At 52.7% G+C, this 26,737-nt stretch overlaps 10 protein-coding genes across 10 annotated transcripts; 7 read left to right on the forward strand and 3 right to left on the reverse strand.

Moving 5' to 3' along the window:
* Window positions 1–1,313: 1,313 nt before the first annotated feature.
* On the forward strand, window positions 1,314–5,981 carry RHO25_006923 (uncharacterized protein; the record flags this gene model as incomplete). The annotated part of the gene is made up of 1 exon (XM_023597717.2): window positions 1,314–5,981. The coding sequence occupies one exon, from the start codon at window positions 1,314–1,316 to the stop codon at window positions 5,979–5,981; it is 4,668 nt and encodes a 1,555-aa protein (XP_023452660.1).
* A 453-nt stretch (window positions 5,982–6,434) lies between these two features.
* Window positions 6,435–10,847, reverse strand: RHO25_006924 (uncharacterized protein; the record flags this gene model as incomplete). The annotated part of the gene is made up of 2 exons (XM_023597718.1): window positions 6,435–8,037; window positions 8,221–10,847. The coding sequence occupies 2 exons, from the start codon at window positions 10,845–10,847 to the stop codon at window positions 6,435–6,437; spliced, it is 4,230 nt and encodes a 1,409-aa protein (XP_023452657.1).
* Window positions 10,848–13,145: 2,298 nt separating this feature from the next.
* Window positions 13,146–14,289, forward strand: RHO25_006925 (uncharacterized protein; the record flags this gene model as incomplete). Its single annotated transcript, XM_023597719.2, has 2 exons — window positions 13,146–13,578; window positions 13,634–14,289. The coding sequence occupies 2 exons, from the start codon at window positions 13,146–13,148 to the stop codon at window positions 14,287–14,289; spliced, it is 1,089 nt and encodes a 362-aa protein (XP_023452658.1).
* A 362-nt stretch (window positions 14,290–14,651) lies between these two features.
* On the forward strand, window positions 14,652–16,285 carry RHO25_006926 (uncharacterized protein; the record flags this gene model as incomplete). The annotated part of the gene is made up of 2 exons (XM_023597720.1): window positions 14,652–15,248; window positions 15,320–16,285. 2 exons carry the CDS (start codon window positions 14,652–14,654, stop codon window positions 16,283–16,285), a joined length of 1,563 nt encoding a protein of 520 aa, XP_023452816.1.
* A 206-nt stretch (window positions 16,286–16,491) lies between these two features.
* Window positions 16,492–17,742, forward strand: RHO25_006927 (uncharacterized protein; the record flags this gene model as incomplete). The annotated part of the gene is made up of 4 exons (XM_023597721.1): window positions 16,492–16,923; window positions 16,982–17,357; window positions 17,410–17,483; window positions 17,545–17,742. 4 exons carry the CDS (start codon window positions 16,492–16,494, stop codon window positions 17,740–17,742), a joined length of 1,080 nt encoding a protein of 359 aa, XP_023452354.1.
* Window positions 17,743–18,890: 1,148 nt separating this feature from the next.
* RHO25_006928 (uncharacterized protein) lies at window positions 18,891–19,682 on the forward strand (the record flags this gene model as incomplete). Its single annotated transcript, XM_023597722.2, has 1 exon — window positions 18,891–19,682. One exon carries the CDS (start codon window positions 18,891–18,893, stop codon window positions 19,680–19,682), a length of 792 nt encoding a protein of 263 aa, XP_023452661.1.
* A 957-nt stretch (window positions 19,683–20,639) lies between these two features.
* Window positions 20,640–21,209, reverse strand: RHO25_006929 (uncharacterized protein; the record flags this gene model as incomplete). The annotated part of the gene is made up of 1 exon (XM_023597723.2): window positions 20,640–21,209. The coding sequence occupies one exon, from the start codon at window positions 21,207–21,209 to the stop codon at window positions 20,640–20,642; it is 570 nt and encodes a 189-aa protein (XP_023452662.1).
* Window positions 21,210–22,094: 885 nt separating this feature from the next.
* On the forward strand, window positions 22,095–22,679 carry RHO25_006930 (uncharacterized protein; the record flags this gene model as incomplete). The annotated part of the gene is made up of 1 exon (XM_023597724.2): window positions 22,095–22,679. One exon carries the CDS (start codon window positions 22,095–22,097, stop codon window positions 22,677–22,679), a length of 585 nt encoding a protein of 194 aa, XP_023452663.1.
* A 953-nt stretch (window positions 22,680–23,632) lies between these two features.
* Window positions 23,633–25,346, reverse strand: RHO25_006931 (uncharacterized protein; the record flags this gene model as incomplete). Its single annotated transcript, XM_065602857.1, has 3 exons — window positions 23,633–24,196; window positions 24,248–24,886; window positions 24,954–25,346. 3 exons carry the CDS (start codon window positions 25,344–25,346, stop codon window positions 23,633–23,635), a joined length of 1,596 nt encoding a protein of 531 aa, XP_065458929.1.
* An 800-nt stretch (window positions 25,347–26,146) lies between these two features.
* Window positions 26,147–26,713, forward strand: RHO25_006932 (uncharacterized protein; the record flags this gene model as incomplete). Its single annotated transcript, XM_023597726.2, has 1 exon — window positions 26,147–26,713. One exon carries the CDS (start codon window positions 26,147–26,149, stop codon window positions 26,711–26,713), a length of 567 nt encoding a protein of 188 aa, XP_023452520.1.
* Window positions 26,714–26,737: the final 24 nt, after the last annotated feature.

Raw genomic sequence — 26,737 nt, forward strand, 5'->3', positions numbered from 1 at the left:
GATGTTAGAAAGCGTGCAGCTATGGCAGGGTCCAAAAATATGGCGCGCAGATTACCGAGAATTGAGGGTCCTCCGATCGACACACGAACTGCAGCCAGTGCTTAGGACATAGCTCGTGTGCTCGCTTGGTCAGCCTTCTGGCCTCGTAACCTCGTACATACACGAGGCGTTGCACCTATCCTGTGTTTGCCGGGGAGCGCTCTCCGGTGAGTGAGATGGTTGATGTCTGGCCAGCATGTTCCTGTATTGGAATGTACAATTCCCAGGCCAAAGACATGCGTGAATCTGTGTCATTCGTGAATGAGCCTACGTTATGTCTAGTTGGGACTGAGCGCGAAGGGAATTCTCGACGTCGAGGTGATTGATGGAACTGACGCAAACCTGCAGCCTGATGAGCGTGAATGTGAACTACGGCAACGGCAGGAGCTTTGCAAACCGCGTCCATGGTCCCAGGAACATGAACATAATGTGCTTCGTATCGGTACGCAAGCTTCCTGAAGCCACATAGGGCACTTTATGCAGACGATGAGGCAATCTTCAACGTGTTTCGGAATCTCCACAGGATATGCAAGAGGAGCGTGGCCACGCAAGCTAATACCGCTTAGCTCTATAGCGGGTGCAGCGCGTGGAGGATGAATTTGCAGGTGTGGATCGTGGCGAACAAAGGGTGAAGTTCTATCCGTGCACAAATTGTGCATAAACTCGTGCCGCCAAGCTGTCCCGTGGATGGCCCGGCCCTCCGCAAGGGGGTGCGCCACTTCACTTCTCTAGCTCTGCCCAGAAATCGCATCGGAACCGAAACGAAGCAGCAATACCTGATGCACCGGGACACCGCAAGCACTTCAATGCTCTCCGGAGACGGTCACCGCATAATTGCACCGACAGGCACGTACGACGGTGGTTGTGCTACCAGCAATGTCAAAAATGGGCGTTTCATGCAGGTGCACGAGCATTCGGGCCCTATTCCACGAGCAGACATTGCCGATCTTGGCATCTAAGTGCATTCTTTCCGACCAATCAGGCCTAGACTTCCGCTCTATCGGTTTTGTGCATCTAGCTCGCTATGACGCCAATCCACCCGGCATTCGGAACGCTGTTTGTTATGCATGGAGTGGCTGATCACACAATAAAAGCACTTTCTCCCTCGACAGTTTTGCGATGGCACGGAAAACGACCTTCAAGGCTCCCACTTTCACTTCTACTTCCACCAGAGCCCCCACATTCTGCGCAATAACTCGCCCGCACTGAGCGCAGGCTAAATACCTTGGCCCGGCGAGGCAGCAGAGCGCGAGGGCGCGGTACCGGAAAGCAATATGGCTTTCGTGGGCAATGTCTTTCACAACTACGACTCCACGGCAGAGCGATCTGGAGTTCCAGATGCATCGGGCTTAGCCTTCCACCGACGAGGGAGCGTTCCTCACGAAGAAGCTGAAGAAATCACATCCGGCGGAATGTTCAACAGACGAAGATCATCAGCAGCTCGAGCTGAGCGGCCGGAAGTTCACCGAAATCCGAGTGCGGCCCTTCACGATCTCGAGAAGGGCGATGCAGTGGAACCATACGAAGACTCCACGCCGGAGCGCAAAGGCGAATCAGACTCAGAATCCCAAGGCTCCGCCGACAAAAAAATAAACAGACTCGCTCGAACAATCACAAACTGGAGTCAAGTCCCGTCAAATCCTTTCGAAGCCGAGAAGGATTCCGAGCTGGATCCGCAGTCATCGAACTTCCGGGCAAGATCATGGATGAAGAGTGTCCTCAAATTGAGCAAGGAGGAGGGAGGCAAAGAACGAACTGGAGGAGTCGCGTTTCGCGGTCTCAGTGCACATGGTTGGGGCTCAGGCACAGATTATCAAAAGAATGTCACAAACGTGCTGCTAGAGGGAGTCGGAATGGTCAAGTCGCTGCTTGGGCTGGCCAAGCCAAACCGAATCGATATCCTTCGCGACTTTGAAGGTCTAGTGGAGAGTGGAGAGATGCTCGTCGTCCTCGGCCCACCTGGTTCTGGCTGCTCGACGTTCTTGAAGACGATGACCGGAGAGGTTCACGGCTTCGAAGTGGATTCTCAATCATACCTGAACTACCAGGGTGTACCAGCGAAGGAGATGCACAAATACTTCCGTGGTGAAGCTATCTATACCGCAGAGGTGGATGTGCACTTTCCTATGCTCACTGTCGGAGACACTCTCTATTTCGCTGCCAGGGCCCGAGCTCCGCGGGAGACCCCAGGAGGCGTCAGCAAGCATGCTTGGGCTGAACATCTTCGCGATGTGGTGATGGCCGCCTTCGGTATCAGCCATACCATCAATACTCGCGTTGGAAACGACTTCATCCGCGGCGTCTCAGGTGGTGAGAGAAAGCGTGTTTCCATCGCGGAGGCTGTCCTGAGTGGTGCACCGCTGCAGGCCTGGGACAACTCCACCCGTGGTCTGGACTCCGCCAACGCAATCGAGTTCTGTAAGACTGTACGTCTCAGCGCCGAGCTCGCAGGCTGCGCTGCTATGGTAGCCATCTATCAAGCACCTCAGTCTGCCTACGATCAATTCGACAAAGCGATCGTGCTCTACGAAGGACGGCAGATTTTCTTCGGACGCACTACCGAGACACGAGCGTACTTTGAGAACATCGGATTCCAGTGCCCTGATCGCCAGACTACAGCCGATTTCCTGACATCTATGACATCTGCTCAGGAACGTGTTGTCCGCCCTGGATGGGAGAAGAGAGTGCCGAGGACGCCAGATGAGTTCGCTGAAGTGTGGAAGAACAGTCCTGAGCGAGCGCAGTTGCTCAAAGACATCGATGCTTACGACAAGCGCTTCCCATTCAAGGGAGAGGCCTACCAACAATTCGTCGACAGCCGCAAGCAACAACAAGCCAAGGGTCAGCGCATCAAGTCGCCTTTCACGCTATCCTACACACAACAAGTCCAGTTGTGTCTCTGGCGTGGCTTTCGTCGATTGACAGGTGATCCGGAACTCACCTTCACCCAACTCTTCGGAAACTTCATTATGGCTCTCATTCTCGGTTCGGTCTTCTACAACATGTCGTACGATACGAACTCCTTCTTCTCACGCGGCGCAGTCCTGTTCTTCGCCGTCTTGATCAACGCTTTCGGCTCGGCTCTCGAAATTCTGACTCTCTACGCACAACGTCCAATCGTGGAAAAGCATGATCGCTACGCCTTCTACCACCCTTCTGCGGAAGCATGGGCCTCGATGCTTACGGACATGCCGTACAAGTTCATCAACGCCTTCACCTTCAATATCCCACTGTACTTCATGGTGAATCTGAAGCGAGAGGCGGGCGCATTCTTCTTCTTCCTTCTGGTATCCTTCCTCACCACCGTGACGATGAGTATGCTGTTCCGAACGATCGGATCTGTATCTCGAACGCTGTCTCAAGCCATGGCTCCCGCTGCAGTCATCATGCTGGCCATCGTCATTTTCACTGGTTTCGCGATTCCGACCGATTACATGCTGGGATGGTGCAGGTGGATCAACTACATCGATCCTGTTGCTTACACATTCGAGTCACTTATGGTCAACGAATTTGCCGGAACCGAATACGCGTGTTCAGCCTTCGTTCCAGCTACTTATGGTAGTCTACAGGACGGATCTCGAGTTTGCTCATCTGTTGGCTCGGAAGCTGGCCTCGATGTTGTTCAGGGCACTGTATACCTGGAGTCCGCCTTCGCGTACTACCCCTCGCACAAGTGGAGGAACGTCGGAATCATCATCGCGTTTGGTATTGGTCTTATGGGCGTGTACTTGACTGCCGTTGAATTCATCCAGGCGAAGAAGTCCAAGGGCGAAGTTCTCGTCTTCCAGCGAGGACACATTCCCGCCGCGCTCAAGGAGAAAGTTGCGGACGAGGAGAGCGTGCCCGCTGGGCGCGACGCCAATGCTCTGACTCAGACCGCCAGCTATACTGAGGCAACCGATATCATCCAGAAGCAGACAGCGATCTTCTCGTGGAAAAACGTCTGCTATGACATCAAAATCAAAGGCCAAGATCGTCGCATTCTGGACCACGTCGATGGTTGGGTCAAGCCTGGCACTTTGACTGCCCTTATGGGTGTATCTGGTGCCGGTAAGACGACACTTCTTGATGTGCTTGCCACTCGTGTTACAATGGGTGTCATCAGTGGTGATATGCTCGTCGACGGAAGGCAGCGCGACTCCTCTTTCCAGCGCAAGACCGGTTACGTTCAGCAACAAGATCTGCATTTGTCTACCACGACTGTGCGCGAGGCGCTTGAGTTCAGTGCACTCCTGCGTCAGCCAAGGTCGACACCACGTTCAGAGAAAATTGCCTACGTGGACGAAGTCATCAAGCTCCTCGACATGCAAGAATACGCCGACGCTGTTGTCGGTGTTCCTGGCGAAGGTCTCAACGTGGAACAACGCAAGCGTCTTACTATCGGTGTCGAGCTCGCAGCGAAGCCACAACTGCTTCTCTTCCTCGATGAACCTACTTCCGGACTTGACTCTCAGACATCCTGGGCTATTTGCGATTTGATGGAGAAGCTCAAGAACTCCGGACAGGCCATTCTGTGCACCATTCACCAGCCTTCAGCTATGTTGTTCCAGCGCTTTGATCGACTTCTCTTCCTCGCAAAGGGAGGCCGCACTGTCTACTTCGGCGAGGTCGGCACCAACTCCAACATCCTTTCCAACTACTTTGAGCGCAACGGTGCTAAGCCTTGTCCAAAGGATGCTAACCCTGCCGAATGGATGTTGGAAGTAATTGGCGCGGCTCCAGGCTCTTACACCGAAATCGACTGGCATCAAGTCTGGCGGGACAGTCCAGAGTATGAGCAAACACACAAGGAACTGGAGAACATCCGCATCACTCGATCTTCACAACCAACCGAAGCTGCTCCAGGTGCCAATGACCAGGACAGCTACCGAGAGTTCGCCGCACCTTTCGGTCAACAGACCTTTGAAGTGACCAAGCGTGTGTTTGCTCAATACTGGCGCACACCTTCTTACATCTGGTCCAAGACTGCACTGTGTGTCGGTGCGGCGTTGTTCGTTGGTTTCATCTTCTTCAAGGCACCGCTTACCCAACAAGGTCTGACGAACCAAATGTTCTCGATTTTCATGATCTTTACGGTTTTCGGACAGCTGGTTTCGCAGATTATGCCTCACTTCGTCACACAACGAGCTCTGTACGAGGTTCGTGAGCGTCCTTCCAAGACTTATAGCTGGCAGTCGTTCATGATCGCCAACATCGTCGTCGAACTTCCTTGGAACTCCCTGATGGCTGTCCTGATGTACTTCTGCTACTACTATCCCGTCGGATTGTACGGCAATGCCGGAGGCGAAGTCGCTGCTCGAGGATTCACCTTCTTCTTGTTCATGTGGCAGTTCCTGCTCTTCACTTCGACTTTCACGACCATGGTCATCGCTGGAATGAGCTCTGCTGAGACTGGAGGCAACATCGCCAACTTGATGTTCTCCCTCTGCTTGATCTTCTGTGGTGTCCTTGCAGGACCTGATGTCCTACCTGGCTTCTGGATCTTCATGTACCGCGTCTCGCCATTCACCTACCTGGTCAGCGGCCTGCTCTCTACTGGTATCGCGAACACCAACGTGCAATGCGCTTCCAACGAGTTCCTCCGATTCAACGTGGGAGAAGGCTTCAGCAATTGCGGCGACTACCTCCAGCAGTACATGAACGATACATTCAACGTCGGATACCTCAGGGATCCGTCTTCGACTTCGCAGTGCGAATACTGCACATACAGCGACTCGAACACCTTCTTGACAGGCGTCAGCATCAGCTACGGCGACAGATGGCGAAACTTTGGCATTCTGTGGGTGTACATCATTTTCAACACCGGCGCTGCTGTCTTCCTGTACTGGTTGGCGAGAGTACCAAAGCAATCCAGAAAGGCCCGCAAGGAGGCCGAGGAAGCGAAGCAGCAGCAGCTACAGCAGCAGCAAACCTCGCAGGTCGCGGAAGAGAAGACTGCGTAATTTGATGTGATGATGAAGTTTATTTTGGTTCTGGTAGCTTTTTGAGCGCTGTACAGGTTAGCATAGAGGCCTCTAGTGATGGCCTAGATAGATGCATAGGATGCAGAAGGCAACTTTAATCGCTGAATTCAATTTCAAGACTCATGCTCAGCAGAACATTGAGCCTACTTTCGCGACCGATCTTGTTCTCTACTTCGTGACTGCGAACTACGAACTCCTGATAGACTTGACATGCTCTCCACTAGGAAACAGCCTCCAACGCCCACGTGTCAAAGCATGCCCTAAGACCCGGATCCTCATAGCCTCGCATTCCTCGTAATAAGCCATTCATGCACGGCTCAGATAGGCAGCAAAGCCACCTACACAATCTGCTGCACGCCAAGGCACCAGCGGGAAAGGATGCGTGCATAACTCTCTGATGGAACGTATGTGATCCGCCGGCGCCTCAGCCGCCTACTTCCGCAACTCGGCAATTGTTGCAGGACCCACCACGGTGTAAGTATCCGCATCCTCCAACTTCCGTTCCAGACCCGGTGCAATTGTGAAAGCTACGATTGTTTCACGACGGATTTCTGATAATGTGTTTTGGAAGGAGTTCAATTCACGCCGGTGGTAGATGTCTGATCCTGGAAGATGTTTGAGGAGTCTGTACTTGCCCTTTGAGATGTCGATGAGGCCTCTGAGTATGCTGGCTTTGACGCAAATTTCTTGCATAGTGTCGATGGACGATGACAACAAGTTGTGCACTTCAGCATCTGAACTGGGCGAGGAGCTTTCAACGGCCAAATGCTCGGCTACTATGGCATTAAGTTCATCAGCAAGGACTTTGGCATGTGGCTGTACTACAGTGGTCATCGTGTTGGACCTGTAGAAATGCTCGATGGCCTCCTTTCGTGGATACTGCTCGGTGTACTTCGTGAGCGAAGCCAACAGGGCAGCCCCAGAATTTGATGGGACAGGCGATTTGGAATCTTCTCCAGGGGGAAAGTGCTGACTTTCAAGAACTCGAAGACTGAGAAATATCCAGAAAAGAGCTTGCAGGAACGCAGATGGTTTGATCTCACCATATTTGACCAGGTGGTCGCACGCCAGCCTCCAATCTACGGTGTTGAAGATGTGAGCGTAGATGCTTTCGAGAGAGGTCGACGGCGAGCTGTTCAGCTTCAGGGTCTGAGCAGGTGTACAAAGATTCCTGGAAAGCTCAGTGATCGTTTTGGTCAATCTTTCGATGTCCTCCCACAGCCGAAGGGCATCCAATTTTTCCGGGTCGAGCACCATTTGGTTCTCTGGAGAAGACCTTGAATCGCTGTCGACGAATTGAACGAACTTGCGTTTGATTCCTGCGGAAGTAGGCACAGGTTCGTAGACGATGTCGGGCGACTCTGCGGGATGGGCACCATCATGCTGGTCTGGCTGGAAGTCGATCGGACGATGCTTTGGGGGCTCGAATGCATTTTCGCTTGCTCCGTTTTGAGTCCCCGTCGGACTTGACTCATCATTCTTGTGTGTTGATTGGGCATTTGGCAAATCCTCCATGAGAACCTTCTCCCGGTCGTTTGCCTTGGAACCAGATGCAAGCTGTTTCGCTGTTTTGATGGAAGCTGCAGTGCCCACTCTGCCTGCAGCTCGTATCGAGTCATCTTTCAAAGCATCTGTCTCATCTCGAAGGTGTAAAGCACCAGAGTCATCAAGGAACGTATACCCGATGGCGACAAGATACTCGCCAGTGAGCATGGCGCTGCCGAGTTCAAAAAAGCGATCCAGCGCACGGCGGCCTGCCAGAACTTTGTACTCGTCCTTCTTCGCATCACGTACAGCATATGTGATGGCCTCGTGCAGAGTGTCCTCGTTGTGATAAGCTCCGATCTCCTGGGTGCCGGTATAGGGGAACTTCCCACTGCTTGCGAGGGGTTTGAGCCAGTTCAGTCGATGCGCTTTCGTGGTGAGAGTGCCGAGGTTTGCATCAACATGTCGGAGGATGGTTCGCATGGCCCTCCTGTTGGAGGGCCCCGTCTGGTTCTTTGATTTTCGCGGCATCTTGAATGCATCGAAAAGACTGTAGAGACACGGTGAGTTAATATGTGGACTTTCGATGTGGAAGGTATGAGGATCAGTTGTTTGAGACATGTTTGTTAGGGTTTTCAGGTCTGTTGCATCAATGAATGAATAGTTGTGAACGTGCATTTCTGGAACATTCATGCTAGTCTCAGTACTCATCGAACTTCTCTTTCGGACTCACCATTCTTCATGTTGCATCTCTGGCCTGCAATACTCAACCTCCAAATCCACCACGTCCTGCCACGACCCATCAACGCCCAACTTCCTGATCCCAGGTGTCCTCGTCAGCAGAACGATTGGAGCGTCATTCTCACCATGCTCTGAGCCGTCTGGGGCACCCTCGATTTGTGTACCATACCTGTACATCCAAAGCTCGGTTTTCGTCTTCTCCGCTGCTAATCGAGCCTTGAGAAAGAATGCCAGCTTACAGACCTGGCGCAGCTGTTTGGCAAAAAGCATTCGCCAGTTCTGAGGTCTGCGAGGAAGACTCAGCGCGTCAAGGTGCTGCTCTAACAGAGCCATGAGCTTGTATGCTGTTTCATCAGCGTGGAACATCAGTGTACCGTCAACAAAATCTGGGTCTGTAAATTGAGCTTTCGAGCTGCGTCGAAGGAGGGTGTGATAGGCACCTTCCCTGCCGCTGAGGGCCGTTCGCAGGTATGTCTGAGCTCTTTCTATCAGTGCGTACACAGCATCGTCCAGCTGTTCCTTGTCCATGATCTCGAAGGTGAGGGCATGCCAGATAAGACAGCGTAGCACGTTCGTAGCACTGAAAGGAATCGAAGAAGTGTGATCGTATTGGTCTTCTGCAGCTCTGGCATTGAGTGACACCGAGCGCCAACTCTTTCCAAATATGACGACGTACAGATTGAACAGAGGCTCCGTCGGATCGAGCGCAAGCGTGGAAACAGCACGCCCGGCCGCATCTGTGAAGATGATGTCCAGTGCCTTCTGCAAGCATCCGTCGACTGTTCCAAGGACAGTTGGCAATTCCATCGTCCAGATAGTGGTATCGGAGATCTCGCCGCCGATTTCAGTGAGAAGTGTTTTTGAGTTGGTGCGAAAATTGGCGGGGATGCCATCCGCTACGTCGACGTCTGGATCATTGGCATTCTCCTCTTCGACATCTCCTGTTGATGTTTGGTTGGCAATGCGTGTTCTGAGTTCATCGTGTTGCAGCTCTCCAGTCGGCACAATGTCTTTTGCATGTGTCCCGGACCCGCCCCCATAAAGACGTCCGTGTGCGCTATTCGGTCCAGATGTAGCAGCCTGCATTAGACCTTTCTGGGGGAGTGGCTCAGTGTCCACATTGTTCGATGTCGAAGTAGTAGATGCCTGAGTTCTTTGCCTCTTCGTAGCTGGACCAATGCCAGTGCTTTCTCCCTCCTTTGCTAGAACATGGCTTCCATTGCGTTTGCGTTTACTCGGTTTTGCTGTCGGCACAAGCAGACCGGGCTGGATTGTCGTACTCGGCTGATATCCTACCACGTTGTCGAGAGGCACGGCATCGTCTTGGTCGAGTGACTTCGCCTCTCCACCGTCTGCCACTCTCACCATATGATCGAGATTTCTTTTCTGAGTGTCACGCGCAGCTTTGGATGCAGGCATGCCTTTTGCTCTCGTTTTGTCGACATTTGGGAGAAGCTTCACTTCAGGCTGAGCATCTCCATCATAGGCGAGTGAAGTGTTTTCGAGAGCTGATTCCTCAGCGGCTGCGATCTGCGCTGTGACTTGTCCTGTCTTTGCCGGCTGCGACGAGAGCGGTCGGGATGCCGACCCGGTCTCATCGTTCTGGGCTCTTTTTCTGCGAGAGGGCTGTTGCTTTGTTCGCTCAGAAGGTATCTCTGGATTGTGCTCTGCTCCTGAAGCAGCTGGCTCTATCGAGTCTCGCGTGAGGCTTGGCATGGAAGCTGCATGTTCGTCTTGCAAAGCAGCATTCGTCCGTACCTTAGTCTTCTTGGCTCGACCGTTGCCAATATCTTTGCTCTTTAACTCCTCAGCCCGGCTGTCCATGCGCTTGCGCTTGCCCAAAGTGGACTGGGGCGCGTGCGAGGCGATCTGTGTTGCGCTTGAAGCCGTGGCTGCTCTGATGTCGCTAGCATAAGTTGCGGTCCTGTCTGAGTTGGATGGTTGCACAAGATTGGAGGGAGGGCTTTTTGCCAGCTGAAAAGGCTGCTGATCGTCATCCCCATGGTCGGGAGATGCACCTTGTGCGAGAGCCGTTTCCACCACGTTTGCATTCCGCATGATGTCTTGTTGAGGTTCTGCCGTCTGCGACAAGGCCGTTACGGGCGCCGCCAGTCTCGCAGATCTCTGGGCTCTTGTCTCGCGACCACTTGGCCTCTCAGTCTGCGCACCCGCCAGATTCTCGTTCTCCAGTGAAGCAACGTCTTCAAATTCCGGCTCCGAATGTTGCGCGCCATGGAGAGGAACAAGCCGAGGCGGCTGTATAGCAGTCGCAAGCTGTGCTCGATAAGCGTTTGATAGAGCGTCGCTACCGTGCTGAAAGAACAAACTTCGAGCTTGAACAGCAGTAAGGTTTCGATGTTCTGGCGCCCTCCTTGTTGTGTCTGAAAGTATGACTCCCACCAGTTTCCGAAGCGATTGGCCGTCGTGCGGCCAGAGGTCCACTCCGTACGGAACTCCGATGCCACCCAAGTCGTAGTCGATGCTCACAGTGCCGAGGGCATCTTCGACACCCTTGACTGTGGGATCATCCTCCTTGTGATCGATGAAATGCGCAACGGAAGCCATCGACCATGCATCTTCCTTAGCCTGCTCTTCCTTCTGTTCCGTAGTGAGCACCATGACTGTTATCGCGCAACGGTGCAATCGGACAAATGCACCAACGAAGACGCAAAGTTGCAGATGCAGTTTGAAGTTTTGATTAGCCGTTGAATGCGTTCAAAGATGCAGCAAACATCGAATCATCTTGCTTCGTGTGGACCATAAGTACTTTCCTGAAGTAGCTGGGTTCATGTAGAATCGACTACTTGCCACTTAAAGGCATACTGCCCATCAAGGATTCACTGCTCGAAAAGTGTTGACATGATGAAACATGTGGTCAGTGTGGAGTTGAACCAAAGATAGAGGTACACATGCAGCAAAGTTCCTTCAGTCGTCGCGATTTTCGCGGCGTAGGATCGATGTAGTTAGTAGCGCTGTTCGAGATACCTAGCCCTCTCGATATCTTAGTTACAGTTTGGAAGAGTCCCAGAGGCCTCTGCCACGGTCGCAGACAATTTGCATGGGCATTGGCATTCCGTTTCAATGGGAGCCGTGGGAGCTTGCAAGCCCAGACGTCCTGGTCGCAATTTGTGCACGGTGACACTCGCCTGATCGTGATTCTTTCATGTTGAATCAGGTCCTGCTCATGTGTTATGGAAATACACTCTGCAGCTAGAGTTTTCCGTGCATATTGGCTGAGTAACGATGTAGACCAGCTTTTACCTGCGAAGCAAGTGACCAGAGTCTCGTATGGCGAGCATATCCCGCAAGCAATCGATCTTGATCGCTGAAAGCCCGTGCACAGGCTGGCAGGGCCAATATCCCGCGATTGATTCCGGCGACGTGTATGGAGAGGCGGCGCAAAGGTGAAATGTATTAGTATCAGCCACAAGATTCTGTGTATACCTTTCAGCCTCGAATGCTGCGAGAGTCGATACCAGGCTAGACATTCTTGCAGATGGCACTATGGTAGAACCGCGGGAGACGCGGCCGCGCGTATGCAGCTCCAGTCGAGTCGTTTGCCTCCGTACGCGCGGAGGCGCATGAAACCGTACGCGATGAGTAGCACTCTTGTGCGGTTGGAGTTGATGGACATGGTGACGAGCCTTGGGAGGCTCGATGTTGCGAAGTCGACAGGAGCGGTCTCCGAAGGACGATGTCGGTGTCAGTCTTGGCGTGGAGCCTCAGGCTGCAATCATCTCGTTTGAAGATTTCGCGCTTCAAACGCGCCGCTCTCTTTCGATGAGAATTCCTCCAGCAACGACCGACGAGGACACTAGCCGCAATCATACAGTGCGCTCGTTGGTACCTTGATACCTTTGCAGCAGCACATGACGCGCTTGCCGCTCGTACGGGTCGTGTCGCGTGCTGGCGTGCCGATGTCTCACCGCAAACGCGACATCCAACGTCAATTGTAGCAGAGCGGAAGCGATCGAAGAGCCTTTCGACATTGCTCTTGAGACACCACGGATGAACTGCTACAAGATGGTGCCACATGCTGAGGCTACACCTCTCCGGCCCATACCAGCCTCTGGAGTCCTCCCCGGGCACGGAGTACTTCTCGTATAGCCCAGATATTCGTACTCTCTGCCTCACCTCGCGGCCGGATCTCCAAGGTTCACCTATCAGAAGAGCCCATAGTCGCGATCGTGGTCTTCTCATCACTGCTTCGATGCACGCAGCCCTGTGCCGAACGTACAGATAGATGGCAAAATTGCCCTCTTCCAAGCTGGTCCACCAGCAAGCCAACACTATCGGCCAAATCTCGTCAGTAGCAGAGTCAGAAGAACATTCTTCACCACCACGACACATCGACGTCTGAAGTGGCTCGGGCATCATATCTCGCATAGGATTAGTCCATCTCCACAGCTTCTGCTAAAACAACCAACAAGCAACATCGGCTTCGCGTGGCTGATATTCGGATGTAGCCGACGTGGCTTGGTTGTTTAGACCAGACTATGTGGATCGACCGAACACTGTGGAACGTCTTCATCTGGACCTCCATTAGCAAGCAGCGGAGATGCTCCGCTGTCTGAATTTCCCAGAACGAACGTTTGCGCTGCGACCGCGGAAACACGGTAATTTTCGGGCTCCACACCCGGGCCAATGAGCCACAGCTCTGATGTCGCGATCGAGTTGAGACGTCGTATATCACAACGATTGAGGCAGCTGCTAGGCTATAATGGCGATCCACTAGAAGCACACGAGCCGCAACACCGTCTGTCGCACGCAAGTTGGCTGGCTTCGCTGACGAATACACCGTGACGCCCGACCTGGCTCCAGAGACCAAGCAGGTACCAAACCATATAAGGTGGCATGGCGAGATTGCGATGGAGGAAATCACCGCTGCATCCTGACTGATCAGCCCCTACTGCCATCATGAAGGCATTCACTATCTCCGCAGCTCTTGGCGCTATTGCTCTTTGCGAAGCCGCATACAACACGGTCGAGGTCGACACGCGATCGCTTGATGACATCTACGCCGCCGCCCGCAAGGAGGAAGGCGCACTCCAGGTGTTCTGGGGTGGAGATGCTGGAAGCCAAGGCGACAGTGTTCGTCAAGCTTGGGCAGATCGCTTCCCAGATGTCAAGCTCAACTTGACAGTGGATCTTTCCAAGTATCACGACAACCGCATCGATCGTGCTCACTTGGAAGGACTTCACGTGGCAGATGTCGCTGTCCTTCAGACTCTCCACGACTTCCGCAGGTGGAAGAACGGCGGAAAGCTGCTGGACTACAAGCCTGCCACCTTTGAAGACATCTTGCCAGGTGAGAAAGATGCAGATGGTGCCTGGTTCTCGGTGCGCATAAGTGAGTTGTCTCTCCCCGCTCTGGCTTTTCACTCTGCTAACTACGAATCGAACAGGCAGCTTCGGAACCTTCCTCTACGATACCACGAAGCTCAACGCATCAGACGTGCCCTCTTCCTACGCTGAACTCACGGACAAGAAGTACAAAGGAAAGCTGGTGATCACCTATCCCAACGACGACGACGCTATTGCGTATCTCTTCTCACTCATCGTCAGCCGCTATGGCTTCCAGTGGCTATACGACCTGGCGGAGAACGACGTGCAATGGGTCCGCGGCACTGGTAGCCCATCGGCCATACTGAGTGCGAGCCACAACACGACTTCGGCCCGCGCGCTGTCCTTCACCTCATACAGCAGCGGAGCCAGCTTTTTTGCTACAAAGTCGCCTGAAGCACCTGAGCAGATAATGTCCTGGGCTCAATCCGCTGCTATCATCGCCAGCTCTCCACGGCCGGAATCGGCGAAGCTTTTCCTGTCCTACCTTACGAGCCTTGAGCAGCAGAACGCGACTGCGGCTTCCGGAAGACCGACCATCTTGACCAACCTCAATGAGCAGTACGGTCTCTCTCCCGACAGCAACATCGCCCAGGTTTCGGGCTTCCGTGTGTTTGAGCAAGATCGCAACACGGTGGAGTGGTGGAAGAACCTGTTCGAGGAAGTGCTTGGAAGTGCACAGGGCAAGGGCCCGTTGGAGGTCTACCCGAACCCCTGAAGACGGACCGGCAAGGCATGAGAGGACTGTGTGATGAGTAGTAACATGTACGAATAGCGGTATTGCTCGACAGATCGCCATTACCATCGCCAACGCCAAGCTTCTCGGCTGCACTTTCTGCTTTCATCCAAGCGCCATATAGTACCAGAACATCACACCTTATCTTGCGATCAGTATAGAAGGAGCTACGGACCTTTGAATTCAACTACACGCTCATGCACCTGGCCAACTCCGTATCGGCATTACGGAGATCTTCGAACGCCGCTCATAACTAGGTCAATCTCCATCCCGCTGAACCTGTATCACAACCTCGACTTCACCTTCCCCACACTCCACAAGACTACTCAAGCACACTCGCCACCATGACCGGCGTTCCAGCCTCAATCATCGCCCAACTCGTACGAGATGCTCAACAAGACCCTCAACTCCCCCGCGCAAACCCCACAGAAGCTTTCTGGCAACTACCACCCTCCGAACTCTCCTCCCACCAATCCCAATCCCTCCCCTTCAAAACCACCTACGCCATAATCGGCTCCGGCATAACAGCCTGCAGCGTAGCCAAAAACCTCTTCGAAAACCTCCCCCCATCAGACTCTTCATCCCACATCACAATCCTCGAAGCCCGCACGCTCTGCAGCGGCGCCACAGGTCGAAATGGCGGACACTTAGTCTCCCCATTCCCAGAAGAATTCAGTATTTTCGAAAAATATGCTGGAAAAGAAGCCACGACGAAAATCGCGAGATTTGCGAATCGGACGTTAGAGAGTATGCATCAATTGGCGGAGGAGGGAGATGAGGAGTTGAGGAGGGTGGCGGAGGTGAGGAGGGTGAGATCTGTTTGTGCGTATTATGATGAGGGGGTGTTTGAGGAGACGAAGAGGTCTATGAGGAGGTATGAGGAGTGTTTGCCGGAGGAGAAGGGGGATGGGGAGTTTTTTGGGAAGGATGAGGCGAGGGAGGTGAGTTGGTTTTTTCTTTTGCTGGTGTTGTGGGTTTGCAGGAGGAAGATGTGCTGATGAATGTTTTGCAGAAATGGAACTTCAAGAACGCAGTTGGAGTCATTGTCAACCGAGCTGGAGCATTTTGGCCTTATAGACTTGTTACTGGACTTTTTGAACGCATGCTGGAGGAGTATCCTGGTCGCTTTGCTATCGAGACGAATACACCTGTGACTGGAGTTGGATATGACACATCATCAGACAAAGAGTATCCTTACAGCGTACAAACAAGTCGAGGTGTGGTTCGAGCTTCTAAAGTCATCTACTGCAGTAACGGCTTTACTGGCCATTTGCTTCCAAAGATGCGAGGCAAGATCTGGCCACTGCGAGGAACAATGTCAGCTCAAGCCGCTGGTCCAGAGTTCCCAAATGAAGGAGGCAAAAAGTCCTGGTCGACGTTTGATCAACCAAAGTATGATCCCAAGACTGGACAGTTCTCGTATGGCTTGTACTATATCACGCAGAATGCGAAGACTGGAGATATCTTCATCGGAGGCGAAAAGCAATATCCGAGTGAGATACTCAACAGCGACGACACAGTCATCAGCAGCGTCTCAAAAGACGCACTGGTCAATGTTTTGCCAAAGATCTTCGACAAAGGATGGCCCGAAGGCCAAGCTCCCGAGGTGAGGAAATGTTGGTCTGGGGTCATGGGCTTTACTGTCGATGCAGTCCCGTGGGTCGGCGAGGTTCCTGAGAGCATCACAGGCCGACCGGCTGGAGGTGAATACATTGCTGCTGGCTTCAACGGCTACGGTATGCCGCTCTGCTGGGGATGTGGTGAAGCTGTAGCCAAGATGCTGCTTGGTAAGAAGGACGAGGTCATGCAATGGCTGCCGGAGAACTTCCTCATCACCGACGCAAGACTCAGGTCTCCTTACAGTATGACGGAAGCAGGGATCTATACTATGCTGATGCAAGAGCCCTCTTTGACAACGATGGCGAGGATAGGATTGAAAAATGTTGCGGGCAGGTTGTTTGGGAAGGCTTCCGGATAGGTGTGCTTGCTGCCAATGACCAGGCGCTCTATGTCAGCAATGAACAATTCAGTCGTGCCTGCCGCGTGGTTGTTCTCGCCGTTGATTTGCTGCACTTCACTTTGCTCAACCCTCAATTTGGCGCGTACACAGCCACAACTTTCAACTTCACGTGGGTGTCATCAACAACAACATACGAAATCAAGCACATCTACCGCTATAGCACCATGACGAAGCTTCCTGGTGTCGCCGCCGTTGCATGCGTTGTCCACACTCTCATCGGCGCGATCACCGCCACGCGATTGAATGCCGCCGCGGCCGGTCCGCGAGCCCTGCTCAACGATGTTCGCGCGATCGTGGCAGAAACATTCCCCAGGAATGCATGCTCCGAATACGAGACGGCTCTAGTAGGCGCCTCGCCTGAATCTCGCAGCTTTGGCCTGGATGCCGTCAAGCTTGAGGAGGCACTTCCCACGGCTGGTCCAGCAAAGCGAGAGTCGCCGAACTGGGACCGCTATGGTCCTCCTGCTCCACAGGTCCCAATCAGACTGGTGGAATATCCAAAAGTTTCCAGCAAGCTTCTGAAGGATATTGATGGTTCTCACGATGAGTTCTCCATGTCCGAGGATTTGGGTCATCCGCCTGGTTGCGCCTGTACGGTGAGTCTCTTCGTTGCGACAATGGGGGCCTGTTTTATCCTTGCTGACATCGCCTTAGAATCATCTCGCATATGCCGTCGCCATGGTTCTCTCTTCATATTTTCGTGAGAAACGATGCGTGGAGCGTTGCGTCTTCACGCTCATCCAGTCCAAATTCAAACGTATGCATAAGGTATTGTGGGATGTGGCCGCGACGACGTACACACTCACGGAGGCTGTGAGGGGTCATGTTCCAAGCGACAATCCGATCCAGCTCGCTCAGTGCACAGATCCGGGCAGTGCTGGTTGCTACAATATCTTCTATTCCAACGTTGCTGGGAACAGTCGTATGCTTCACAAGTTGGACTTCGTTCCAGGCACGCAAGAGGCGTCACAATTGCGCGACGCTACTGCTTCGGATGGAAAATCAGAGCCCATGAAAGCACAAGCCCATGGTGTGTTAAGACGGTAATGTGATTTTCGAGGTTTTTCTACTAATCGCAGCAGGCACCTACGTCTTCTACGATGGTGATCCAGACGTGCAGATTGCAATGGGCTTCAACGATGATTTTCCCAAGAAGGTAATGGTTCTTCTTCGGTGCTGCTTTTGACGCGCAAGCACAGGACTGACACTCTTCTCAGGTGGCCACTGCCGTCAGCGAAGATGCGATCTACAGCAAGCCTGCAGTATCGTGTCTCAGCTTGCTCGATGAGGACTCTCAAAAACCAGGAGTAGTCGGTATGCTGATAGTATCGCCTAGTCAGCCTTCGGATGACTCTTTGGGAAACCTCGTTTCGTGGGCGGAAGAATGCAGCAGCCAGCTGGTGCCCTCCGCATAAGCATGAACAACGCGCTCGGGGAGCCGCGCAATGCTCATGTAGCTGTATTGTCAACTGGATATGGTACGGGACAATGACCTGCTCAGGAATAGCGGGTTATGATGCGACCAGATCTTGGCAACCAGAGCGCTTGGTATGAGCTCAAGCAGTAAGGAAAACCGAGCGATTAGGTCAATCGGCTCAAAGAGGCCAGATTTTGGATACTCCTCATGAAGCAGTCCAAATTCAAGTGGGGTCCTCATCCTGCTCGCATCTGTGAGCCAGATCTCTCGCATCGGAATCGGCGTCTCATGACGCAGGACGACGGGTTGCTTTCGCTGCAAACTGCAACAATAGCAGATGGCTGTGAGCCGCCGTGTTGCGACGTTATCTTGTTCGAGGCTTACATGGTCGAAGTCAAGTTGCGAGGTGGCACAGAAAGTGCACAGGCCGCCTGGCTCGCGGTCGCCGACCTTTTGGCTTTCTACTCCGCCTCTTCTTCGTCTTCGGTCCTCCTCAGCGCTTCAACGGCAAACCTTCACGAGATCTCAAAGTCTTCCGCGTATGATCGCGGGCTAGACCGTCAGCGTGCCAGAGAGCAGCTGCCACCCGTCACACGTCCAGACTGCCTCCGATTACTACTGACATGACGATGTGGCTCAGCAGGGGCCCGGCATTCAATGGCAAATGCCATCCGATGCGAATCACCAAACGCCGTCTTCGTCAACTGCACAGTACGCACAAACAGAAAGAGAAAGTGTACTATTCTAAGCATCTATAAGACATTCATGCATCAGCCAAGACGCGAAGCTTTCTCTCCGTTCTGGAAAACAGCCACATGGTGTGGCAAAGGTATCAAAATAGGTGACCGGGATGCGCCATTTGCAGCGTCATGAATGGCCCGGCCGGCCGGTGCCTCGTATTGGTTTCGACTAGACACTGAAGAGAACCAGGACCAGGACATGGTATTGCCTGATACATGGTGGCAGCATCACTCCTATAAGATTTGCTGGTTTCCGCTTTCTTCTGTATTACCAGAAATCTCATCTCATTCCCATTTCAGCATCACTGACATTCGCTGCGTCTCATCGGCGCCGGACTCTCGTTGAACGACATCGCCAACAACATCACTAGTCACCAAGATCAACACCTAATACAATACCACAACCATGCGTTCCACCCTCATCCTCCTCGCCGCAGCAATTGCCGCTGTCTACGCCGAAGAAGACTGTCAAGAAACCTACAAAAAATGCATCGCAGCAGGCACAGCCGAAGTAGTCTGCCAATGCGACCTCACAACCTGCAGCGGTGAAGACGCCGCTCGTATCCGTGATTTCTGCGCAACAGCGACCGCAGGCCTCACGAAACCCACCTCAACAACTCCTCCACCATCCGGCACAACTTCCATCTTCTCCGGCACAATCATCCAACCTCCAGGCGTAACCCAAATCAACGCCCCAGCAGGTTCAATTCCTTTGGGAAAACCATGCGGAGCCTCGGAACAATGCGTCAATGGAGCGCAATGTTGGGCGATTACGAATCTGAGTATTCGTGTTTGCGGAAACTTTCAAGCGAGTTGTACTTCGGATAGTCAATGCGCGTACAACAGCTGCAATGGTGGTCTTTGCAATGGGTTCCTGGCATCGTCTGATTACCCTGCCAACAAGCAGACTTCTACTGGTACGGTGTCCGCTTCTGGCGCAGCGACTTCCGCTCCAGCTTCTTCGAGCGCTGCTTTGACTTATGCTATTGGATCGCCAACTTCTGGAAATGCTCCTCCGGTTTATCAGCCTGCTCCTACTGCAACTGCAAGCCTTGTTCCTGTCATCGGTGGCGGCAATGGTACGAATGCCACTACGCCTGGTTCGGGCCCGACTCCGTACACTGGAGGTGCGGCTCCAGAGTCCGCTTTCGCTGGGTTCGCGGCTGTTGTCGCTGGTATTGCTGCTTGGGTCATGTAAATATACTCTATCAGCGCGGATATAACTATATAATGTTAGAGCGACTTGTACAAGAGATACCCTATTCATTGAATGAATTGAAGCGAAGATAAGATTCTTCCATTTAGTTTTCGGAACATGCATCGAGTTGAATCAAATCAGTCATTTGACAGATCAGTTCAACATCAACTGTAATCATGATCAATGACTTCGGTGCCTCTGTGTCTGAAAACCTAAACTTCAGCATTGGAAGTAGTGGAAATGTGCTAGTCGCGTCTGGTGAGACACCTTTCATTAAAGGGCTGGCTATTCTCAGGTTAAATATCGTTATAGTAGAAGCAAGCCACATCTGAACCTTGAATTCTTGAGACCGGTTCGTGTGGGCGTGGCGGTGGCATGATGCCCTTGCCGTGGCTGGTCGCACATAATCATGACGCTGCTCTGTATTCTCGTCGACGCTTAATTCAATGGTGACCCGGTGCACCAGATCGATTTGGAGTTCACAGCCATGGGCGAGTGGCGGCAAGGGCATTGCTCCTGAGAAACCGAGAGGCTGTGCAGATTGTTGCAATTCTCCAGTAAAATGATAGCCGGGCGGAACGCGGAGAGAGCTGGATCGCAAGAGCCTCTCGCCTGCAGTGCTCCACGCCTGTAGATAACTCAGACTATGCGCGATGGCGTGAGTGCCATGGCAATGTGTGCCTCGCGAAGTCGTGTAGAAGTGGGTAAACCGAGAAGCGTTGTGCGCGGAGCTCGAATGGAAGGAGACTGGTGTTGGGCAAGCGTTGCCAGGTCTGGTGAGTGCATGGGCATATAATCGTCGTTGAATTCGTCAAGTCGTTGGAGCAGTATTACTACTGTCCGCTCAATTGCTCCGCGCTCTTCGTCTCCTGAAAGGACTGACATCTCTTATTCACATCCGTCCCAGCAGCCAATGTGTTACCTGTCGTTCCTCTTTGCTTTGCCGCACAGTATGTTTCAACGCGAACTTCTAACCAGACTTAATCGTCCCTTCCTATCCTTTTGCACGCGCACCACATTGCGCTGAGGGCTTCTCGCTCGCTCATAGACAACTTCTCTTGGCCCATACCGTTCACGATCGTACAAGACCAATTCCTCAGGAGGTCTACTCCTCTCTCGTCGATATTCTTCATGGACGTACTCTTTCGCTGGCAGACGACGGAAGTCCTCTTCAATGATGAGATCTCTTTCGCTGCCGTATCGTGATCGAGGAGATTCGCTCGATGCTCGTTCTCGAAATTTGTATGCAAGATCGCGCTCTTCGCTCGCTCGGGATTCGTATCGGTAGGCTTGCTTCTCGGCTTCGAGAGCGCGAATCTCGTTGTTGATGTCATCTACAGATCGATCGGCGCCGGGACGAGCGAGAACCAGAGAACCAGCGTGCGAGTGTCGTCTTGATCGCTTTTCGTGTTCGAGGTCGTTCAGTCGTTCAATCAGGTCGGCTGCTCGTCGCGATGGTCGGCTGTGGGAGCGCGAGCTGTAGCTGCTCGCGAGCGATGGCTCGACAGTCATTATTTTGGCTGCCATGGTGAATAGATATCGTTCAAGTCGTGTGTCTGTACTGTGAGTGTCTGAAAGGCTGATTTACAGGAGAGGAGAGCATGATGGCTACAGGGTTGTCGGAGGGGCATTAATTACATGTATGTGCAGTCCTGTCAAGCCGTTCACGTCATCGTTGCAAGGGGTCCTCCAAGGCAAGAAGGCTGGCGTTGGAGAAGCGAAACCCTTCGGCGTCGTTCGCTCACGCTTGGCTGACCGCTTCTGACAGCCAGGTTGGCTGGGCCAGTGACGTTCTAGCCGCGGAGCTAGCGACACCAGTATGGTCTCCACGACTCATCTCCATAGCTCTTGCTCGATCGTACAGACCTCCAGAAGATGCACTGTTCGTTGCACCTTCGCGAGTGGAGGGTAGGTCGTCGTATGCGGCCCATTCTTGATCTCCGGCGGCTCGGCGGGAAGTTCGCATACGACTCGTGGCAGTAAGCTCCGGCGCTGGAACCCACACACTCTTCCCCGATGCAGTCTGTCGGTGACGAATGTCAGATAAGGTCGTGGAGGAGTGATGAGACGAAGGAGTGTGGAGTTTTGGGGAGGAGGCCGGTTATAGATGGAGTTCAAGTCGTGGTTGGCGGTAAAAGCGTGTCGTCAAGCCATTGGCTTCTTTCCAGCCTGGTGCCCAATGGGAGAAGGAGCGTCCCAGAACGCGAGCCATGCACCTTTTGCTGGTAACTCCAACGTTCACCACTGCATGAGTGCCATGTGACAACTTCTTTCAAAGATGCACTGCTGCAGTGTGATGCCAGTCGGCCGCCTCGCGATCGTTTATCAAACACCAAACAAATATTGACACGGCTGACTCATCCTTCAATACTTTTGCCCTTGCGCTGCAACTTCTGACTGCACTTCATCAACATGACAACTCCAACGAACACAGACGTCTTTGAAGATGTCTTGAATCTAGAAGACCGGTACTGTCAGGAAGGCTACGATCTCGGCGTCGCAGATGGCGCCAAATCCGGACGAATCGAAGGCCGTACTTTCGGCCTCGAGAAAGGTTTCGAAAAGTTCCTCGAGATGGGCAAGCTGAATGGGAGAGCCGCTGTCTGGGAAGCGAGATTATCGTCTTCAAGGAAACCAGACGATACTTCGGCGTCTTCGAAAAATTCGGTCATGCCGCCACTCAACGGTAACGAGCGATTGCGAAAGCATGTCGAGAGACTTGCGGCGCTCAGTGATCCGAATGGCTTGAGCACGAAGAATGATGAGAATGATGTTAGCGAGTTCGACGATCGCCTGAAGGACGCAAAGGCGAAGGCAACTCTGATTGCCCGTATTGTGGGTGAAGATGATGCTGTCCCAAGGGACACAGAGGAGGTTCAAGGCAGTACTTCGAGAGGGAAAGCACTAAGAGTTAGGCGAAATGTGAATGAGGATGGTGTTGCCGGGAGGAGGACAGGAGAGATGGAGGATTTCATGGGGCTACCCAGCAGAACGTGAGAGAATCGGGATCGCTGGCAGGCCTTTCGTGAACGCCGACTTGACGATGAATTCTCCAGGCACAACTAGTGCTATCAAGTTCGCAAGAAATCGTTTTGGCAAGAGGTCTTCTCCCTTGACTGTTACGAGGCATGGGTGACAGAACTCTTCGCCTTCACAGAATCACGACAGTAAACGCTTTGCAGAAAAACGAGTGGCCATAAACCCCCAAGGCTAAGCCTTCTAGCATCAATCTGTCAAACTACAATACAAAATCGAAGACGCAGTTCACGAAAACAACAATGCATCACGACCATCTCAAACACAGAGGCAAAAGACCACCCCCAACGCCGACATCGGCTCCACCCCAACATCAAACCATCATATACGTTTCACAAGCTCAAACCTCATCACGTGATACACCTTTCATGGGTTCTATGATGTGTAAGCCAGTTAACCGAACCAAATAATTTCGTGTTCGACCCCCTGACTTGTGATCCAGAGTGGTTATCATTCCAGATTTTGAGAAGGACTGCTCTGTCTGTCCGATATTGAAAGCTTCTGGCAACCCCGGTGTAAGGCTTCCTGATATCCTTGTGTCTTGTTTCCAAGCTAACGGTGTTGTAGTCGAATCCGGGTAGGACCTCATTCGTTGCATGATTTTTTTGTTTTTTGGCAGGTAAGTTGGACGGACAGGAAGCTCAACCAACGGCTTTGTGTATCTTTTTGCTTAGTCTTGTTCACTTTATTCGATTGGGGTTGGCTTAGGGCATGGACCTCCTTCAGATCCTTGAGCCCATTCATGCGGCCTATTTTGGAAGAATGGCTTGAGTCCACATGTAGGCAACGTACACTGGGTTTGATTTCATCTTGCCATCGTGACAAGCGTTGGCCTTGCTGGGTTGCAAACGAGGTCAATCCTCAAAGTCAGCATGCCATGAAAGGGAAGCTTTTGTCAAGGGACAGGATGCTGTTCAACAAATGATCACTTCTTCGAACAAATCAAGTACGGCTTGCTTCCCTAACTCCTGTAAAGTCTCCGAACAGCTTCCGAGTCCTGCTCGTCTAACCAGAAAGTCGCTGGTCGCGATTTCGTGTTCCAGTTTGTACTTCCCATCGATTGGATCAGGATCAAAGGGCAGCAGGACACATGGGGAGCGTAGGGCGAATGCTTCCTTGTCGCCGATCCTTTGACGCATCGCCGTGAATGGCGCGCCAGCACCGGCAAGCATCAGTAACTTGTCGTCGGCCTCAACTCGACCTTTTGGCACTTGACCAACGTGACCTTGGGCAGTCAAGAGAACATCATAATTCTCCAAGGTCTCGGTACAGAGCATGACAAATTTTTCGGCAGTCGCATCTTCAACAGTGTTGTCATTTTGCATTATTCTCAGGCATAGCTCAGCATCCGATTCGTTGAAGCGCCTGTGACCTTGGAGCGAGATCGAGTTTGTAATGGCGTTCCAAAATGTACCGCTGAGCTGTCGTTCGGTATATGGGCCAGGGAACCGCGCAGCACCCTCATCAAATAAGGGGCGCTATCTGGACAAATGAGCCCGAAGGTCGTGTCCATCTACGATTTTGTGGACGCCACGCTCGACGCGCTCCACGACATCGATAATCGAACCCCTCGTTCTCAAAAGATTACCGTCCTCCACGTTAATATCAGCCGCGAGGCCAGCAGATGCTCTGCTTCCTTTCACCTTGTCTACGAACGCTTCTGGGAATTGTCTGTGAATGCGAAGATCTGGAACCCAGCTGGGTAGATCGGCACTGCCAGAACAAGCGACATGCAGAATTTCCAAGTCTTGCGTTGCCTTGATCAGCTCAACAGTAAGATCAGTGTAGACTTCAGACACAGGTTTCGTGTAATCTGGGGACAAATCCAAACTGCCCGGAAGCAGACCCAACATGCCATATACTTTATCTCTGGGGTCTGTCGCTCGGAGAGGTCTATAGCTCAAGAAGATGCCCGTAATGAGCCTTGCGTAAGAGGGTTCGTGCGCGAATTGCCGGATCTTTGCAACGAAGCCTGTCGTTGCGACCTGGTAGAGCAACTCTCTGAGAGAATCGCGCATGGAGCGTATCTCGCGAGATCGACATCCCGTAAGCTCTAGCTGGCGATAGACGTCGAAGAAAGGCAGGGTGCCGTGTGAAGGGATTCCGTCTAACCGCACCATCATGCCACTGCCGTGAATCACACAGCACAACGCGAACGCAATCTCCTGCTGAACCCAAGCGCGTGTCCAGTAAGCATTCTGGATAAGAGCTAGCAGATCTCGGAAACTTCTGCACAGAGTTCGAGTCCTCTTTGCTTATCCAATGCTCTGCATCATATTGCAGCATGTACTCAGACAGCTCCGCAAGTGCTTGCATACTTGCTCGCGGCACAGCAGATTCATCGCTGAGCCAAACGTGTACTTTCCTCGCTTGTTGGTACAGTGAGCCCATAAGCTGAACTTGAGATCCACGCTCTGTGTTATCAGCTTGATTTATACAGATGGCATCGATCCAGATAGGCACGTCAGAGCTAACGCCAGACTGTCGAAAATGGAAAAGAGCCGTGGCCAAATTTGCAGTTACCATCAACTGTGTTCCGTTGACGATGATGCGTGTGTCTTTCACTGGATTTCCCCAACAGTAAGAGAGGGCATCAAACGCCTGTTCTCCCAGCTTTGCCATCTGCATGGTGCAGGATACTGTCGCCTCGTGCTCAACAGGATCTATCACCAGTAGCCGTATCTGGGACTCTGCAGCGTTCAGCGGCATATATAAGGTTTCTGCCATGATGCCGAGAGCCCTTGGGACTGTATCGTAGTTGTACGACGAGTCTGGCCATTCTTGAGATCACGTCGTTCGATCGTGGCTTCTTCAGGTCATCAATGCTGTTGCCCTTCTTGCTTCGTACGGACCCAGCCTACGCATGGGAACCAAGTCTATGGCAAAAATCAGCCTGAGGCCGCCAATTGATACTGGTCAGCTGGTGACCAGAATTGCATTCGGAACTTGCATCTTGCATAACGTTTGGGGGTCTCCAAGTTGGCAAGGATGCCCAGATGTTTGCTGCTCCGACGCCAAGAAGACGAGGTGAGGCGCCAATCACATGCAAAGGAAAGCAGCCGATAGCCGGAAGCGCGGCGGAGAAACAGGCCGTGCGCGAGAATAATTCGGCTGGGGGTCGAGAACTTCCATCTGGCCAGGGAATATTCACATTTCGAGACCTTTCGACCCACATCCATCTTCATCACCCAGCGCTGACACTCGCCTGTCACCCACTGTCTTTCCAGCAGACGCACCGACGACCTCACGACTCTCAACGACCCGCCGACGCTCAGCCAACGCACGTTTCCAACGCGCCTTTGTTTCGCCTCACCCTGTCATCAGAAAAGACGCGAGATAAGACCTAGTCCCAAAAACGCCGGCTGCCCGGCCAGAGGCACACCCACCGAATATCGAGCGTCTCGTCCTCGAACGCGTGGACAACGACAATGAAGATCTTCAGCAGCTCCCACTCCTACTCGTACTCCTGGGACGAGGTCAGCACATGCAACTGGCGGAAATACTGTCCCTGGAACGACAAATCCACGCATGTAACAGCAGTCGACACGCTCTCACGGACACTCGACCCTAGCACCGGCATTCTACGCACCGAACGACTCATCACCTGCAAACAGTCAGCGCCACAATGGCTCAAGTCATTCCTCGGCAGCGGCGACACGAGTCAAGTGTACGAAGTCAGCTACGTGGACCCCAAAGCGAAGAAGGTTACAATGTGCAGTCAGAACCTGACGTGGAGTGAATTGATCAACGTGCACGAGAAGGTTGTATACCGACCTGATCCGACACAAAGCGGGAAGACCATTTTCGAGCAAGAAGCACGGATAGTGGCGCTATGTGGCGGATGGCAGAAAATCAAGAGCGCGATCGAGGACATCAGTGTGGAGCGCTTCAAGGAGAACGCTATCAAGGGGCGAGAAGGATTCGAGAGGGTACTGGCAATCAGCAGGGAGGTCTTTGCCGAAGAGAGGAAGAAGAGGCAGCTCACGGCCATGTGAGCGGTTCAACACAAGAGATGAAGA

Source organism: Cercospora beticola, chromosome 4 (assembly GCF_033473495.1).
Source record: "Cercospora beticola chromosome 4, complete sequence".
NCBI lineage: Eukaryota > Fungi > Ascomycota > Dothideomycetes > Mycosphaerellales > Mycosphaerellaceae > Cercospora > Cercospora beticola.